We start from the raw sequence: 19,022 nt of genomic DNA, 5'->3' as shown, positions 1-19,022 counted from the left end.
ATCGTGAACATTTTGTCACCTCTGCTTTCATGTTGGCCTCAACACTTCCAAGGTATTTTTTGTTAGCAAGATGTTTCCAGGAAAAGTGAATGGGGGATATGTACTTTTTGTGGATGAATCACAAAATGTTAATAGGCAGTTTCAGTCAGTAGTTGAGAAGGCAAACGACCTTTTGACCTTTATGGCAAAGAGTTGGAATTTCAAAATTGGGAGGTTTTGTTAAGATTAGGCATTGTGTCTAGCATATTGAATGCAGTTTAGGTCCTCATATCTAAGAAAGGAGTCAGATCATAATTCAGAATCAAATTTATTATCACTGGCATATGTTGTGAAATTCTGTGCTTTATAGCAGTAGTACAGTGCAATACATAATAAGTCTATATATATATATAAAAGAATGGTGCACAAAGACAGCAAAATAGTGAGGTAGTATTTGTGGGTTCACGGACCATCCCTGTTGGTAGTCATGTGAAGGGGGCATGTCCTGGATAGTGAGGGTCCTTTGTGTATGTGGTAACATTGACATAGAATGTAGGAACAAAAGATGGAGTAACATTAGAGGCAATCCCGCAGAGATTCATCAAGTTAATTCTGGAAATGTGTGAATTATCTAAACAAGGAAAGTTAAATGGGATAGGCCTGTAGTTTTTTTTTTATGAGTTTATTCAAATGACTTGTGTCATTATCGAAACTTGCATGATCTGATAAAGCATAACAAAAAGTTTATACCAGTTGGAGAATTTCAGATGAGGAGACATAGTTAATGGTCATTTAATATCAAGGTATGTAAAAATGTACTTGTGCAGAGCAGGGTTACCCAACCTTTTATTGGCCCATGGGCCAATACCATTAAGCAAGGTGTAGAGAGGGTGATGAATCCCTGGTGTTTCTTACTCCAGAAAGATAATGGGGCTGGATCATTTGAAGTATTTAAAGAGGAGGTTTTCAAAGCTTGTTATACTGAGGCCTGTGGGGATCTGGGCTGGGGACAATCAGCCATGATCTATTGAGTAGTGAGAGAGGCTCAAGGGGCCCAGGGACATACTCCTGCTTCTGCTGTCTTGTGTCCTTGTGTTGTATCGATGTCTTCTTAGCAAATAGGAAAAAAAGAGCCAATACACTCAGTCTTTATCTGAAAGGAGCTGACATTATCAGATAGAAAGCTTTATCAATTTTGAAGCTGTTCTTGTGTTTTCCCTTGGCTGAACTTCCTGGTGTTTTTCCCAGAACTGTTTGAAAGTCATGCAGTTGGTGAATGGTAAAAGTAACTGCAGAAAATAGTGAGCTCAGGGTGGGATGAGAAACCCCAGAGCATCGGATAAAGAACAAGACTTTACCAGGAACACCTGCTCATTAATGCAAATATCTAATCAACCAATCATGCAGCAGCAACGCGGGTGGATCTTCAACTCGGGTGCAATATCATATGGAAGGCCACCATTAGGGGCAAGTTCAGGAGTTGGAGAGATGGACAGAGTTCTTGTCTGCATTTCTGATGTAACAGTGATCCTTAAATTCAGCACATCATGCTGCAACTCTATCAGGGTTCTGGTGGCACTTATGTTGATGGAAATCCTGTAAAAAGAAGTTTCTGTAGATCCTCTGAAATTACTGCAGGAACTTAAGGGAAATTCAGTGGAAAATCTATATTCTTGTGTTTACTTATTTACTTAGAGCTTTTTAGAGAAATCATTCAAGGCTATACATAAATCACACATAATGTACAAAAATATAATGTTAAAGCAAATTGATTCACTTGAAAACCAGGGATTTATTATAACATTCTCAGCTATGATATGAGAATTCAATATATATCCAAACTATTAAGACCATGAGAACATGTTTTTTTTTTGTTGTTGTGAATATTCAGAGTCCACAAAAAAAACTCCATGCAGTTTTTCAGTTCAAGTTTTCTACTTGGCAAGTGAAGTTGAGTTACTGTAATTTCCTCACGCAGTTCTTATTCTCTGTTCCCCAGGGTTTTAAAGCACTCTGTGGATGCCACAGAAGAAGATCAGGGGCCCAGCCCCAGCTACCGGATGGAAATGTCCATATTTTATGTTGTGTACTTTGTGGTGTTCCCATTTTTCTTTGTGAATATTTTCGTTGCTCTGATTATCATCACTTTCCAGGAACAGGGTGATAAGGTGATGTCTGATTGCAGCCTGGAGAAAAATGAGGTAGGCGCCACCGATCTTCCCGCTGTTGTCCGACTTGTCCGTGATTCAGCATTCTGAATTTCTCCAGGAGCTAGTTCCTATTCCATATACAAACAACCATAGGAACTAGGGGCAGCACGGTAGAGTAGTGGTTAGCACAACAGTTTACAGTACAGGCAAGCCGGGTTCAATTCCCGCCGCTTCCTGTAAGGAATTTGTACATTCTCCTGGTGACCACATGGGTTTCCTCCGGGTGCTCCAGTTTCCTCCCACAGTCCAAAGACAGGTTGGTAGGTTAATTGGTCATTGTAAATTTCCCATGATTAGGATTCCTATTCCATGCTGCATCTGAATAAAGATAAATAAAAAATATTCCAAACCCCAAATTACCACAGGTGGCTTCCTGGCTTCCTTGCATTCATTTACGAATGATTACATCAACTGCATGAGAATAATTTTTGTTTGCTACCCACTTGGGATGGTGAAGGCAGGTAGTGAAGGGGGAGTACAGAGTTAATTATGTTTTGAATCATTCAAATTTAACAGCGAGAAGAACTTTTGCAAGTCATCCCACTTTACTGCTTGTGATCCATAATCTTGAAAGTGACACCACACCATATGTTCATCTAGATTCTGGGGTACGGCAAGTTTCCTGCCTCCATCCTCCTGAGGCAGTGAGTTGTAGATCTCCTTCTCTCTTTGGGTGTGAAGCTCTTTCTTTGACTCCCGTTGGATTCTTCAACTTGATGTCTTAAATCGCTGTTGACTTCCCTGCTCAGGGAATTGATTTGTCTCGTCCCTCCTAATTTTAATTGCCTCGGTCAGTTCGCCTCTCCACTAAACAATAAAAGTGTAGAAAAAAGAATGCACAGTTTAGGACCAGAAGGTGCAGGCTAAGATTAGAAGGGCATGCCTTTAGTGCAGAGATAAGGAGGAATTTCTTTAGCCAGAGTTTGGTGAATCTGTGGAATTTATTGCCACAGACAGCTGTGGAGGCCAAGTCATTGGGTATATTTAAAGTGGAGGTCCTTAATTAATAAGAATGTGAGAGGTTATGGGGAGAAAGGTGGGAGAAGTGGGTTGAAAATCAGGCATGATGGTACGACAGAGTTGGCTCAACATGCAAGTGGCCTAATTCTGCTCTTATGTCTTATGGACAGTGAAAGGACAGACTGTGACTGTGACAGAGAATTGAAGTACGTAATGTAGGAAATGCACTGTGATTAATAAATCAGTATGAAATGGAGTGTTTCATACAGTTGCAGAGCTGTACCATACAGAGATGAGGCCTTCAGCCCACCTTGCCTAAACTGACCTGTTTACTCTTCTGCCTTAATCCAGTTTACCTGAATAAGGTCCACATCCTTCTAAGCCTTGCCTATTGAGGTGCCTCCTTCTACATAAAGTAAACTTTCCCACGAATCCCCTTCAAAACCCTTCCTTTCACCTTAAACCAACGTCCGCTTGTTTTTGATACCCCAACAATGGGTAACGGATCATGATTACCTCCTCTATCTGTGCCTCTTAGAATTCTATACACTTCCAGAGAATCCCTCAGTCTCCTCTGCTCCAGGATAAAAAAGGCCCAACCTCTCCAATCCCTCCCGTAAATAAATTTCTCCAATCCAGGCAGCATCCTAATGAATCTCCTCTGCACCCTCCCAGCACAACCACATGCTGACGCTACTGTATTTCTATGTTATATTGACTATCCTGTAGTACATAATATTTATTATAAATTACCATAAATGCACATTTGAACAGAGATGTAGCTTAAAGATTTTTACTCATGTATTTAAAGAATGTAAGTAATAAAGTCAATTCAATTCAATCCTTCCCATAATGCAGTGGCCAGACTTGCACAAAATACTCCGCATGGGGCCTAACTAGTGTTTTGTAAAGTTGCAACCTTGTGTCCTATCTTTTATATTCTTTGCCATAACCCAAAAGGCGAGCATATCATACACCTTCTGTACTGTTCTGTTTACGAGCGTTGCCACTTTCAGAGGGCTATGTTTTCGGACCATTAAGTCTCTCTGTTTATCAGTATTCCTGAGTGGCCTGCCATTTACTGTAAATGTCCTGCCTCTATTTGATTTAGCGAAGTGGATCACAGCACACTTGCCGGGCTTAAATTCCATACGCCACCATTTTGCCCGACTTTCCACCTGATTTATCTCCTGCTGTAGCCTTAGGTAATCTACCTCACTATCCAGTAGTGGAACTTCAGGAATGAATCTTAATAACAGGGACTAAATGGATGGAGGAGGTTAAAAGTAGATTTCATGAAAGAAATGAATCTTGCAAATTGCTAACAGCTATCTGTGCATCTTAACTGTGTTGAGCGATTTGGCAAAGAACCAATATAAGTTGGCATATGTAAAATGCATTGAAAAGGCACAATTTCTGCACAAATCTCATGTTTTCTAACTATAAGAGATTCTGGAGATGCTGGAAATCTCGTGCAACACACAAAAAATGCTGGAGGAACTCAGCAAGTCAGGTACCATGCCTGGAGCAGAGTAAATAGTCAACGTTTTGGACCTGGACCCTACATCAGGATAGGAGTTTTCTTATTTCACGGTCATTTAATATTGCACGCTTAAATAAAAGTAGAAAATGTGGAAAATAAGTCAGCCATCACCAGTGGCAAGATAAACAGGGTTAATAATCTGGAACTCTGACAACACAGATAGAGGAAAGGTCTTTGAGAGGAAGGAGACGGAGGCTGAGTGTCACACTTAGCAGTGGTGCCTGCCGAGAGAGCCCTGAAGACTTGTAAATTGCAGTCGATTTCTCCGGATGAGGTGTCAATAAAGTGAAAAATGAAAGTGGGGGGGGGGGGGTGGAGAGGCAAGCAATTGTTGGATCCGGGGGAGTCAAACCCCTGCATATGTTGCAAATTTGAAATAAACTGGAGAATATTGAGAAGCACACAGAATGCTGGAGGAAATCAGCAGGTCAGGCAGGAGTTAGAGAGGGGAATAAACAGTCGATGCTTCAGGTAGAGACGTTTCATCAGGACTGGAAAGGAAAGAGGAAGAAATCAGAATAAAAAGGTGGGGGGGGGAGAAACGAGTACAAGCTGGTAGGCCACTGGTGAGTCCAGGTAAGGGGGAAGGTTGGTGTTTGGGAGAGGAGGGAATGAAGTACAGAGTCGTGAGGAAATAGGTGGAAGAGATGAGGGGCTAAAGAGGAAGGAATTTAACAGGAGAGGACAGTGAACGAAGGAAGAAAGGAAAGGAGGAGGGGCATCAGAGGAAGGAGGTATGAGAGAGGAACCAGAATGGGAAATGGAAAAGTAGAGAAGGAGAGGGAAGAGAAATCACTGGAAGTTTAGAAATTGATGTTCATGCCATCAGGTTGGAGGCAACCCAGATAGAATATGTGATGTTGCTCCTCCAACCTTCATATGGCGTCATTGTGAGGATAGAGGACGCCGTGAGCAGACATGTCAGAATGGGAATGGGAAGTTGTGAAATGAATGGCCCCTAGCAGATTGTGCCTTCTTTGCAGACAGAGTGATCTCATTGATGCAGAGGAGCCTGTACTCAAAACACCAGACGCAATATGTGAACCCAAAAGATGCACAGGTGAAGTGCCGCCTTACCCGGGAGGAGTGTTTGGGGCTCTGAATGGTGGTGAGGGAGGAAACGTAGGGGTGGGTGGAGCACTTGTCACACTTGCGGCGATGTGTCAGGAGGGAGATCAGTGGGGAGGGATGAGTGGATAAGGGAGTCACATGACAAAGGAGAATATTGGGAGTGCCCTTCAGGTCAGGCACCTGTGAGAGAAATAGAAACAGAGAGGGATTATAATGGCCTCCAAAGCCCTTCATGAGTCAAGGAACAACATTTCATCTTCAGTCAGGGATGTGGGAGCATCCACCTCATTTCTGTTTTTGGAAATTGCCCTCTGAAGGTTTGCACAGGCTCCACAATCGAATGTTATGCAATCTTCCTGTTTCTCCATCTTTTCATTCTGGCTAAATGTGCTCTGTCTGATTCAGACCTTTTGCTGTTTTGTTTCCAGAGAGCCTGCATTGATTTTGCTATAAGTGCCAAGCCTCTTACGCGATACATGCCACAGAACAAGCAGACGTTCCAGTACAAGATGTGGAGATTTGTGGTATCCCCCCCTTTTGAATATTTTATAATGGCCATGATCGCACTCAACACCATCGTGCTGATGATGAAGGTGAGCCGTCTCAGCCAAGCGCTCCATGAACCTGGAGTTTGTCTGTCACATAGAAGTAACTTCAAATTTCAATTATAAAGCTAAGCTCTTCTGCTTTAAGAACTGTTATTTCTATTTACATGACATTTTGCTTGTCATTATTCATCCTAAAAATCCACCTTCCTAGGATAGGGCTCAAGGCAAGGTTTGAGGTGGACTGGAGTTGCCAGCTGAGCGGGGTTACATTCTTGAAGGTGTTGACTAAACCCTCTCCCACTCCACCACCCCATTTTTATTAGTTAGCTCTAGTTTGAGTTACCAATATTATCTGATCCTGAGGAATACTAGAGAAATTCTTTCAGCAATAGTTTATAACAATACAGGGCACTTAATAGATATTTCTCAGATTTCCACTGACTTCAATGAGGAGGAATGTGTAAAAGTTAGCTGATTCAACATAACCATTTTACTTCTATCAGCCAACACCTGAATTAGACCTTTTTTCCAAACCTGTGAACTAATCGTAAGTGAAGGTGTTCCAGACAACTGGAAATCACCTCTTTTTTAATGTAAAAGTTAGTCATGTGTGATAATTGAACACTAGTTCATTAGTTCTGTCGTTAACACACATTTACAGAGTGGAAAATTTAGACCTGTCCTGCTATAATAAGATACTGGACTGATTGTGAGGCAGTAAGCTGATCCAGGAGCTGTCTGAACGTGCGATAAAGAAGCAATTTATAATTGTCGTTTGGCCTTCAAATCAGGTGTAATAATATGTTATATTTCATAATGCCCCTGCTTAGGGGTTGAGAGTTTTATTTAATTTTAAGCTATTTTTAAGCCTGTATTCACTAGAATTCAGAAGAATCGGGGTGACCTCACTGAAACCTGTTGATTGGTGAAAGGTGTTGGTGGAGAGGATGTTTCCTGTGGTGGGAGAGTCTAAGACCAGAGGACACAGCCTCAGAATAGAGAGGCATCCTTTTAGAGAATGGAGATGAGAAGGAATTTCTTTGGCCAGAGAGTGGTGAATCTGTGGAATTCTTTGCCACAGGCAGCTGTGGGAGGCCAAGTCTTTATGTATATTTGAGGCAGACATTGATAGATTCAGGACATGAAGGGATCCAGGGAGAAGGCAAGAGACAGGGACTGAGAGGAAAACTAGATCAGCTATAATGAAATGGCACAGCAGACTGGATGGGCCAAATGATCTAATTCTGCTCCTATATTTTATGGTCTTATAATTTTGTCAATGGTACAACAAGTGTTGATAAATAACTCTATTCCACTGATATATGTTTAAGTTCAAATCAAGAACGTATGATCTGGTGACATTTATCTGTATGTTTATTGAGAGGAATTATGCACTTTAGGGGCAGAAACATAAAGGTTGATACAGACTTGATAAAATTAAAATAATAAATCAGCAATACAAATGTTCATGATGCCCCCAGTGGTACAATTAATTTAAAAAAAAACTAGATTTTGGGATATCTGGTACAAAAATAACTTACAGCTAAGATAATGAGTTACTGACTCTCTGATGAACAAAGCAATGACACTCATGCCAATAATTAAACAATAAGAAATAAATTAGAATTTTGTTATGATACAATAATATTTCTAAAATTAACACTTAATTATGAGATTTTAAGCATGTTCATCTATTTCTGGATATGCCACACCAGGATAAAATTGGGCACAAATGCATTTAGGGATCACAAATATAACTGGTTAATTTTTGATTGATAATGAGACAAATAGAGGCGTTAATCCTATCATGGCTGTTCTGGTTGAGGAAGAGCTTTCCAGACCAACCCCATCATCATGTGGGTTCTTTGAAAAACATGCCTCTTCCAAAACATTTCCATGCTCTCTTTAAATGCAAGGTACTGTCCTTTCAGGGAATGAATTCCTTTTGCTACACTTCTCCAGATCTGAGACCATCCTTGTTAAATCCCCTTTGCACCCTCTCCAGTACTGCTTCTCAAGGTTGCTGTTACTTCTCATCAGCTGGCTGCCTTATCAAGTCAAGAATAATGACTTCCCAGTAGCCATTGTGATGTAGAACAGTGTACCAGATAGAGTGGTAATTTGCACAATCTATATAATTGAAATACGCCCAGCAGAGTTAATCGCCATTGACCATCAGAGCTGAACTTCAGAAAATGAACTCATTTAGTTAGTTGTTTTATACCTTCTGCGCAGTATGGGAAACTTAATATGAACTGGGTACTGGGAAAATCAGAGAATAGAATTTTGTGTGTATTGGGGTGAATTAAGCACCAGTGACTTTTTCCTGTACTGATCACAGCGACTAGTTTGCTGTGCGAGACAACTTGGAGTCCACAGGAATGTGGTGTCCTTGATAAAAGAGGAGGTTCTGTTCTGGGCCAGTGAGCCATTTCATTCCTGGCATGCAACAATTTAACCTTGCTGATTCTGTCGCGGAAATTCTAGAAAGGATCAAGACTGATTCCTGTTCCTCTTAAACTTTTTGTTTAAATAGTTCCATAACGCTCCCGATCCATATGACAGAATGCTGCAGTACCTGAACATCTTATTCACATTTCTATTCTCCATGGAGTGTGTGCTGAAGCTCATTGCCTTTGGTATACTGGTACGTTACTTTGTGCTGTACAATTATAACCATTTAACAATAATGAAAAATGTGTTTTGAATTAGTGCTCGAGTCCGTAGTACAGGTGTTTCATGTATCCGGTCAAGAACTCTAGTTTTACAAAGACCTGACTCTATTCAGAGCTCGATTTGGTTTGCGTCCTTACAGACAAACTGGAGATTTGATTGTGTGCAGAGAGGTCCACCCATTGGCACGTGGTTATGGTATAAATGTAAAGGAAAAAACACCTGTGCTAAAGCCTCACAGTATTACATATCCTGCCTCCGGATTCTGCCAGGTTCACCTTTGCCCTAGGGGCAGTTTCAGTCACCAATTAATCTTCGTGTCTTTGGGATGTGGGAGGAAATTACAGTGTGGCCACAAGAGGGATGTGCAGACCCCTAGGATTGAACCTGTGTCACTCTAGCAGTTAGACAGTGGCACTTGCTCTATTGCTCCCCTTTCCTCTGTGTGCTACTCAACAAGCAATGGAAGATGCAGCATTTTAGAACTGAGGCTGGGTTGTTAGGCTAGTGGGCAGAGGGAGACAGCAGACACAAGTCCCTCTGCGCCTGAGCCTGTGGAGTTAGTTGGGTAACCTAACCATTTGCGGCCAAGTGATGATTGGACATTTGGGGGTAGGGCTTGATTGATCATCCTTCCAGTGATAGGAGTGTGGGAGGGGGAGGTTGAAATGACCAGACGTTGGAGGGTCTGTGCTCCAAACATAGGCCGGGGAGATAGCAGGGTCCCAGTCAATGGATGATCACCCAGGGCAGGCGGAATTCCTCCGTCAAGGAGTCTTGAGGAATTGGCTCTTTGATTGATCAGGGCCTTACTTGGTTGCTGATTGTGCTGTTGGAACATTGAAGCCTTATGGTAATAGGCCTGGGAACATTGAATTGTCAATGGATTGTGTGATCCATGTACTCAGCCTGGAAGGTCCTTGGGTGTCCGATAATGTGGTAGCAGGCTGAAGATCAGAGCCACCGTATCATCGGGAGTTTAGAGGATGGGGGAATGAGGAACTGGGGCTTGTGTACCGTCCTTATCAAATCAAGAATAGGATTAATAGATATCTGACATTAGTTCCCATTGGTGATGGTGTTGAGTCCAAATGGCAGTGTGCACCAGCTGGGTGGTGTCCTGTGGAAAGCTGAAATATCTTGGCAGTGAATCAGTGATGACCACTACTGACACCACACAAATCACTCAGCGCCTCTAACATTTACATCGCTTCATACTCATAGAGACACAACTCAAGCTAGGAGCTGTCATCTCCAGAGTCTGCCAAAGGTGGATCAGGAAGTGAAGAAGGCATTTGGTGTGCTTACCTTGTCCACACAGTGTGTTGGTTACATTTTATGTGCTGGCACTGGAGGTGATAGAGGCTGATACACTTAAAATATTTCAAAATGCTTCTGCACAGGATAGGGAAGGTGTACAGGATACAGGCCAATGCAGGTAAATATGTTTAGTATAGAGTGGATAGACATTGTGGTTGGTATGGACAAGGCAAGCTGCAAGATCCCATTCCTGTGCCGTAGGACTCCACGATTCTAGTTTGTGGAGAGAGCGACTCAACATGAATACAGGCCTTTCAGCCCAACCATGTTGCGCATCCATTTAGTCCCAACTTCCTGTGTTCAGTCCGTATCGCTCAAAACCCTGTCCCTCCACGTACCTATCTGGCTGCTCTTCATATGATACTATTGTAGCTGTCTTGACCACTTCTTCTGGCAGCTCTTTCCACATACCCACCACTTTCTGCAAGACTAGGTTGCCTCTCGGGGTCCCTTTTAAGTCTTTCCCCATTTCACCCTCAATAGTTTTGGCCTTCCCTCCCTGGGGAAAGGACTGTTACTATCCCCCTTATCTATGCGTCACATAATGACCTGAAATCTCACCGCCAAATGCAGAGCTGAGCCGGCCGGATCTGAGCTGTGGGTGTTCTCATCTTTCCAGTGAACCTTTGAGCCGTAGCTGCCAGTTCTGCGGGAACCTGTCACCAGAGTGTACCCCCCCCCCCCTATACCTGTGGGTACTTAGGGTCAGCTAACAACATCACCGCCCGTAATGACCTGGAAGTGAATTTAAATCTGTTCCTGAGCAACAGTGGGGAGCATCTGCACACGCTGGGATGAATCTGCATGATGTGTACAATTGCTGACAATTTGATACTGATTTTTTTTTCTCTCTTTTTGTGTAGAATTACTTCCGTGATGCATGGAATGTGTTTGACTTTGTAACTGTACTGGGAAGTATAACTGATATTTTAGTCACTGAACTAGCGGTGAGTATTTCTGCCTTGCTTCGAGCCATTTGCGGTGAGGCAGGCTGGGTCTTGTGCCGTTTCCATTTGGCTTTAGCTCTGTCCTAAGTGAGAAGAAGCAGCAGATTCACGCTGACATTGACACGAAGGCAATTGGCACCGCAGCGGCTGTCCTTTGTACAGGAAACCGGGAGAGGAGAGGTTCACTGCACACTTGTTCCGCTTGAACCTTTCAACCATTAAACAAAATCCTGATAATAATTGGTCTGGTCATGGTCGAAAAATGTGAATTCACCTCTTGGTTCCCACGTTTTACCAGCTCCTCTCCCTTGCACCCATCTCCATCCCCCTCCTCTTCCCATTACCAGTTTCTTAAGCTAGGAACACATTTGGACAACACAGAGGCAGCCTCCCTGTTTCCTCAAGCAGCTGAAGGCAAATGACTGGGAAAAGTTAGAGTCAGTGGAAGTGATGCACGATTTTCCCTCTGACTATTGGGCTTCCCATTTATTTGTTTCCCGTCATTAGGATGTCAGATCAGTCTCAATGCAGAATTCCCAGCATAACTGAACCATAATTTGGCTTTTAAGTGGACAAAATGAGGGGATTGAATCAAGCACTCCTCCTCGAGGGCCGGACTGCGGTGGGTGAAATAAGCTTGGTGTTTCAGATTAACACAAATAACACATCAGACCTCAATGATTTGAATGCTATCGAGGTCCTGAGCCAGAGGAAGGCACAGCTCGCCACAGCGGAGAAGAGCATATGCTAAGCTGTGAGCAGGACACTGGGGATTATCAGTGCCGGTGTTAATGACCTAGCACTTTGCATCCTTCAGTTACATCCAGATCTCTGAGATTGCCGAAGAAGTTGATAGAACATTTGCCCGTTGATATTTTCAGTAATCAATTCCAGCCTCATGGGTTGATTTATCTTGTTTTAATGGAGAAGTTGTTTTCATATTGCTTGCCTGGGCTAACTTTTATCTCGGTGAACACTTGCCATTGTTGTGCAGTCTCTGAATTTTGGTGATTTTTGTATCAGTGCTCTGCAATGATGATTTGGTTAAGATTACAATGGTCGTTGAAGGAGAATGTCATTGGTGCGATATACCCAATAAGCAGGACTTGCATCTGCCAGTCTTGTAGTTGGTGGGAGAACTGACACTTCTCAGCTGGAGGCAGTTGATAATGAGCGTGGACTCACCAGGGACTGCTAACAGCCACAGAGTTTTATCAGCATGTTTCCACAAAACAGGTCAATATTTGTCAGCATCATTTCCTTTGGCCCTGACTGTCAACTGGGTGCTGTCCAGAAACGCCAGCCAAGTCTTTGACTTGAGTTTCCATGTCTCTGAAGACGAGGCCTCGGTATAGAGTCGCAGAGATGCCGATCTTAGCTGTACTGAAGTCCTGAACTGCTGCAACCGGAGATTAAACAGCAGGTGTCCTCCAGTTGGTTGAGTAGCCTCTCTGTACTTGAGACGGTACGGCTGTGTTAATTCGCCCTGCGTTGTTGGTAATAGTAATCACCCTGTCTGATTACAAAGCTCAGGATACACCCCAGCCCTATTTATGATCTGAACAAGCCTGCTCATTAAACAAATGAAATATTTTGCTCACAGTGACCACTCACCCATCAACCAGACTTGATAGATGTTGTAATGTTTGGGGCAGGACATGGCTGTGCAGTGAGCTCCAGAAGATTGCTGTAACGACATCAGGAATTTTCTCTGCGGATCGGCCACCTGGAGGCTACACTTTGCCCTGGGGGCCCTAAAGAGTGATTAATGATACAAGTCCGTCTCAGGGTGGTGAGATGCCGGAGACCCAGTCTTTCCATAGTGCAAAACAGGTATTACTCAGTAACCAGTCAAGGACTGGCATGGATGCCTGTTCGTCCATTGGGAAGTTACGCATAGCATGAGAAGAATAGGAAAACTGAAGAGAATAATACACAAGGGGAGCACCAAGAAGTAAAAGGAAATAGGAAGTGGTGGGACAGTGATGAGGCCACAGCCACTCAGCTCCAGGGACCCAGGTTCAGTCCTGGAGTCTTGTCGACATGGAGTTCGCATATTCTCCACAAGACTGCGAGTTTCCCCTCGGTGTTCCGGTTTCCACCCATATCCTAAAGATGTGTGGCCTACCTACTGCCCATTGCATCACTCGTGTTTAGGGCAGCAATGAAGGTCCTCCATCTCTGGTGGTGCTCAGGGCTTCCTTCATCGTGTCAGTCACACGAGTCCCGGGTGGAGACTCAAGAATACCTTGCACTCAGATGTACAAGGTTTCCTCATTGCTGTTTCTGTAACAATGTTGTTTTACCAGTCAAGGTCGTTAGCCCTGAGCTGAACCCCCAAACCTGGAGGACTGGTGGGCCACTCTTGGTCTGGCCTCTACCCTTTGACCTGTTTGGCATGGGTGATCCTACCAAGAGCCAAAGCATAAAGCCCTGACTCCAGCCAACATGGCTCACTAGGTCATTAAGGCACACAGGCCTCCAAACTCTAAAACAAGGTTGTGGTTCCCTCGGAGGAAAGACATGCAGGTTGGTGGGTTAATTGGCAATTTGTGTGTAAGTGAGTGGCAGAATCAGCAGGGAGTTAATGGGAAAAATAGATTCCAGGATAGAATTAGAGGGGGAGTGAAATTCCTCTGTAAGACAGCACAGTCTCAGTGAGTCAAAATTGTGTTCCACGTTGAAAGGAAACTCAGAAAAGCCAAATATTGTGAAATGCATGGACCAAAGTTCAAAGTAAAATTTATTATCAGATCTAAGTAAACAGCAATAAATAAAAAGCATGAAATAATGATATAACAGAGTCTTTAACTGAGTGTTGTTATCCCTTTTGGTTCAAGAGCCTGATGGTTTAGGGTTAGTCAATTACCAACTGATTCACCACATTTATGTTTTGCTTGGCAGCCCTCATCTTCAGGCTTTGGCTCATCATTTTGTCCTTGATTTCCAGTACCACTTTTCTTTCTTTAACGAGTAAAATGAGATCAGGGCAACTTCTCTCAAATCATTGCACGGAGTTTCCTTGGGCTTTGTTGAAATTATTTGCATGCACACTCTCGAGAATGGGAAACCAGTTAGGACATTGGTCAGGTGACACAGTCGGGTGTGAACTGTGCTGCTTCCATTGACAATTAGTTTTTGATGAGGTTTATTAACATAACCCTTGAAGATAAGAGTACTCCCTGATTTCTTCTATTGCATCCAACCTACATGGAAATTGTATTGTTTATTAGTCTGAAGTAAATGATAAACAATACATTTGTATTCATGAAATCAAATGCATATTTATTCTAATGTTCATTTGTTTGTGTGTATTTCTTTAGGAGCCACAATTCTAGATTCAATTATTTTGAATAATCATTAATTACTGACAATTAACCGGAAACAAATTGAAATTAGATGATCTTCTGCTTTTATGCTTTACATTCACAGTCAGTTTACATGAGGATAACCTTGGGCATTTTTTTTTGAACTAGAGCAATTCCCTTTCTTTCCTGTAACCTCGTCCAAGAGGTGAGATAGAGTACCTTGAGATGGCAGGGCATGCAAAATCATCTACCACTTCCTATCATTTGTGATTCACAGCAATTATCAGCATTTTATTTGACTATGGTAGCATCAGAGTCAAAGCTGATCTGATATCAAATATCAATGCCCAAAGGAGTCTGTCATTTTGTTGGGGCTTCCTGGTTTACCAGTGATTTAAATTTCTGTGTCCAATCCCTGATCAGCCCTGCCGTTAAATAATATTCTACCTCACTAATAGTCTGCTACAAAATGAACCTGTTTAATACCCATGAAGTAATGTGGATTACTCAAACATTGCCCAGGTTGTATTAAGGGTCAATGATTTAATGTGCCCTCTGTGAGGTAAAACAATTACCTGGATAGAAAGCGTAATGAAGAATCTTGTACTTCAATAAAGAGAAATTATTTTATTGATGTGCTTGAACTACTAAAATTTGTTTAAAAACTTAATATGATTTTCAGAACTGTGAGTTTTATATGTTGTGATTATTCAACTATAAATTGTTATTCAACCTCACAGGGTTGAATAAACATTGTTGCTCCTTAATTTTATATTGATTTGATGGATCTTCAATAAGTTCATATTCTGATTTTTCATGAGATTGTGTGTTAGCATGACTTTAAAGGTCATAAGTTCTAACACTAGTTTGCCAGACTCTTATATGACTCAGCTGATGCTGTGCTTTTATTTTATCAGGTTTAGTTTATCTCATCTGATTTCTCACTTCCTTTTGTCTTTGTTCCTTATTTTCTCCAACGGTCTGCTGAATCACGTCATCCAAACAACACACAAATGAAAACCATGTATCTGCCTATGTTCTGCACCTGCTGCTTAACCGCGCACAAAACAAAATCTTTCTTTGCATATTGCCAACATCAATCACCCATGAACAACATCAACATGTAGCAACTGGTTGGTTTCATCAATTTAAGAAATCTTTGGATTGCAATTGCATTGCTTTATAATTTTGCTTTTCTTTTTACTTGGTGCTGCCAGAAAGAAGTGATGCTTGTTCATTTTCTCTGATTTTGCTGTGTTCTGAGGTGCAAGAGTGTGTGGTGTCTATTTTAGCAGCTTCAGTCTTACAAACTTATCGACCTACCGCCCAGCGTTTCATTACTGGAATCTTGGGAACTGTTCCCTGAAATCTCACCCTTTAATTTTATTAAATGTTCATTTAAAATGGGAAAGGGAAGGCAAATAGAAAGGCAAGGAGTGTCTAGAAGGAGCAAAACAGAGAACTGGTACAAATGATATTTGCTTTGCAAGAGATTTTAGCACTAATAATAACAAATTACGTCAAATAATTTACCCTATAGTGATTAGTCAGTTGAATTAACTTTTACTTTTGTATTAACTTTTGATAATTTAATTGGGTTGATTTTATTAAAAGAGCTGGGTGGGAGGAGGTCCTGAGAGTGATAAACATTTAGAAGTGAAACATTCATTTACATTCTGAATGACTGCACTGCCTTAACTGCTCCCTTGAATTTAGCCATCTCTTACAATTGTTCTTTCTGAATAGTTCCCCAGTTGGTATTTATCCATATTGGCCACTGAAAGAATATTGCACCAGAAAAACAGAGGGAAAATTCTAATGTGATTAGGTGCTTAGAATTTGGCCTGATCGTATCTCTTAAAATTGAAAGAAAGGTTTGAAATAATTATCAGCAGCAGTTTTTAAATCAGCTTTGTTCAGAGGAATTCACTAAGCCTGTCGGAAGTACGGATGGATCGTGTTTGAACTAAAGTGCATATCTCAGTGTGAGGGAAGAGCCCTGGTGCCATGTTGATCATATCTGTCTAAAATGTGTATGTCAGGAATAAAATGGATGGTGATTTATAGGTGGGCGGGAAGGAACAGCACGTGGACCATCATATAACAGAGGCTTTATCGAGGCAGGGCTAGTCATCTGAAAGGTTGAAGGTGACCTCACGTTTCCACCAAAGAAAAAATAGGCTGAGTTGGATTGTTCACATTCATCTTAGCAAGGCAAAAATGAGGTGCAGTCTTTGAGTGAAAGACTAGACCGCATCAGGGTAGAATGTGAAATGTTCCCCCGTGACAGTGCCCCGCAGCTGCCCGAAGCAATGGTCCAAATTGTACCAGCAGAGTTGGACATCTTCTGTTCCAGGGCTCAGGAGACTCCGGTCCAACCGTAGCCTCTGGGGCAGTGGTCCAACCGTGACCTCTGGGGCAGTGGTCCAACCGTGACCTCTGGGGCAGTGGTCCAACCGTGACCTCTGGGGCAGTGGTCCAACCGTGACCACTGGGGCAGTGGTCCAACCGTGACCTCTGGGGCAGTGGTCCAACCGTGACCTCTGGGGCAGTGGTCCAACCGTGACCTCTGGGGCAGTGGTCCAACCGTGACCTCTGGGGCAGTGGTCCAACCGTGACCTCTGGGGCAGTGGTCCAACCGTGACCTCTGGGGCAGTGGTCCAACCGTGACCTCTGGGGCAGTGGTCCAACTGTGACCTCTGGGGCAATGGTCCAAATTGTACCAGTGCAGCAGAGTTGTGCAGCTGTTGTCCTACAGCTCCAGAAACACTGGTGCAACCATGATCTCTGGTGTGGATTTGCTTTAGTTTCCTCTAACTTCTCAGTAAGTTAATTAACTACTGGAAACAGTGTAAATGGTGGTAGAAATGGGTGGGAAGTTGATGGAAAAGCTGGGGGGGGGTGGGGAATGATATCATAGGATTAGTATAAATGGGTGGTAGGTGGTTAGAATGACCTTGGTGGGCCAAAGGACCTGATTCAACGTTGTATAACTCTGATTCATCGACAGTGGAACTGAAAAGCGAGTGAACTGTTCACAGGCTCATTTGAAGATTTGGAGATTTACAAGTTTTACAGTGCTTTCTCCACTCATTTGCTGATGTTGTGCCTAACCCCGAACATATATTAGCCATTAACTTGTCCACTCAGGCAAAAAAAACTAGCTGACTATTCAGAAATTCTGCAGGTGTTTCACAGGATAATAAAGGATAGATACTGAGCAGGGCCCCACGTTGCCTCAGTCCAACACCAAACTAACTTCTTCCCCAAAGAAGCTGCAGGCTCCGCTCTAGGGCCTAAACACCAATTACAATGGAGAAAAAATGGTTCGGAAACTTTGTTCCCCTTGGTCCCTCAGTTCCCACCCAACCTGACATATTCTACGTCACTTAGCTTTATCTTCAAGATTGGTTATCTGAAAGTGCTTTTTTATTCTAAGACTGACACTGTTTTCTTGTCACTAATGGGGTGATTAACAAATTTGACATTTTATGAAATTAGCATCGAGTTAGCTGTATCTATTAGACACCATTTTTATTCTAGTCACATATTTCTTCTGAATACCTAATTATATTTCAAATTCCCCAATGGAAATGCAGAGTAACATACTCCCACTCAGAGTTATAAAATGCAATTTTGTAAGATACCAGTATCGGAGACCTGTAATCTTCTTGTTTCCCTCTTCCCGAGAAACGACCAGAAAGTTACAGGCTCTCCCGTTCAGGAGATGACAAGGAAATGCCACACTTGCCATTTAATGCAGCTTCCTTTCCCTGAACTGTCCATGAACCATCTACAACAGAAAGGACACCCTGGCCATCTATTGAAGGGTTCAAATCCAAGGAAGTTATTAGCTGTCAATCTGTCCATCATTAGAACAGAAAGAGTGCAGATCTGTTGTTCAGTCAGATGTCGTTCTCACCATTCCATTGACACACCACACAAGACATTTAGACAGGGATGTGGATAGGAAAAGTTATGGGTCGAATAGCATGAGTTTAAATGGGTCACCTTGACTGACAAGGGCCAGTTGGACCAAAGGGCCTGTTTTCATGCTGTATGTCTCTATTAACTGAACAAAATCTCCATTCTGTGTGAAGAAACTAAAACGGGAAATAACAACCAAAATTCTACCTTGTTTCCTTAAGAGTACTGCAAACTGTAAGGGCACCCAAGGCGAGGTTCAAACTGTGATCATTGGGATCTAGTGCTGTTTATGGGAAGTACATGGCAGAAGGTGAACAAACCCTAAAATACGTCTAAAGGCACGAAGTCTGCACAACATATATTCTAATTCTATTTAATTAAAACTGGAAAGTTAATTTGTATATTTCAACTTATGCTGAATTGAAAACAATTCTAAATAGGTGAAGCTTAGCTTAAATATGTCTTCAGCTTGTCAAACAAGCTTTAAAAACATTAAGTTTTGGGTTTTTGAAAGATTCAGTCAGAATTAGGGAAAT

General features: G+C 42.3%; 1 protein-coding gene across 1 annotated transcript in view; it reads left to right on the top strand.

Annotated features, from left to right (window-relative positions):
• The window catches only part of LOC132407260 (probable voltage-dependent N-type calcium channel subunit alpha-1B), a 547,279-nt gene that overhangs the window by 424,708 nt on the left and 103,549 nt on the right, over positions 1-19,022 (top strand). The window contains exons 29-32 of the mRNA XM_059993521.1: positions 1,979-2,180; positions 6,192-6,356; positions 8,848-8,958; positions 11,168-11,251. Coding sequence (XP_059849504.1) covers positions 1,979-2,180; positions 6,192-6,356; positions 8,848-8,958; positions 11,168-11,251 — 562 coding nt within the window. The remainder of the gene's footprint in view (positions 1-1,978; positions 2,181-6,191; positions 6,357-8,847; positions 8,959-11,167; positions 11,252-19,022) is intronic.

Source organism: Hypanus sabinus, chromosome 18, assembly GCF_030144855.1.
Source record: "Hypanus sabinus isolate sHypSab1 chromosome 18, sHypSab1.hap1, whole genome shotgun sequence".
NCBI lineage: Eukaryota > Metazoa > Chordata > Chondrichthyes > Myliobatiformes > Dasyatidae > Hypanus > Hypanus sabinus.
The sequence above is the reverse complement of the archived record's forward strand: the minus strand, read 5'-3'. Positions and strand labels throughout refer to the sequence as shown.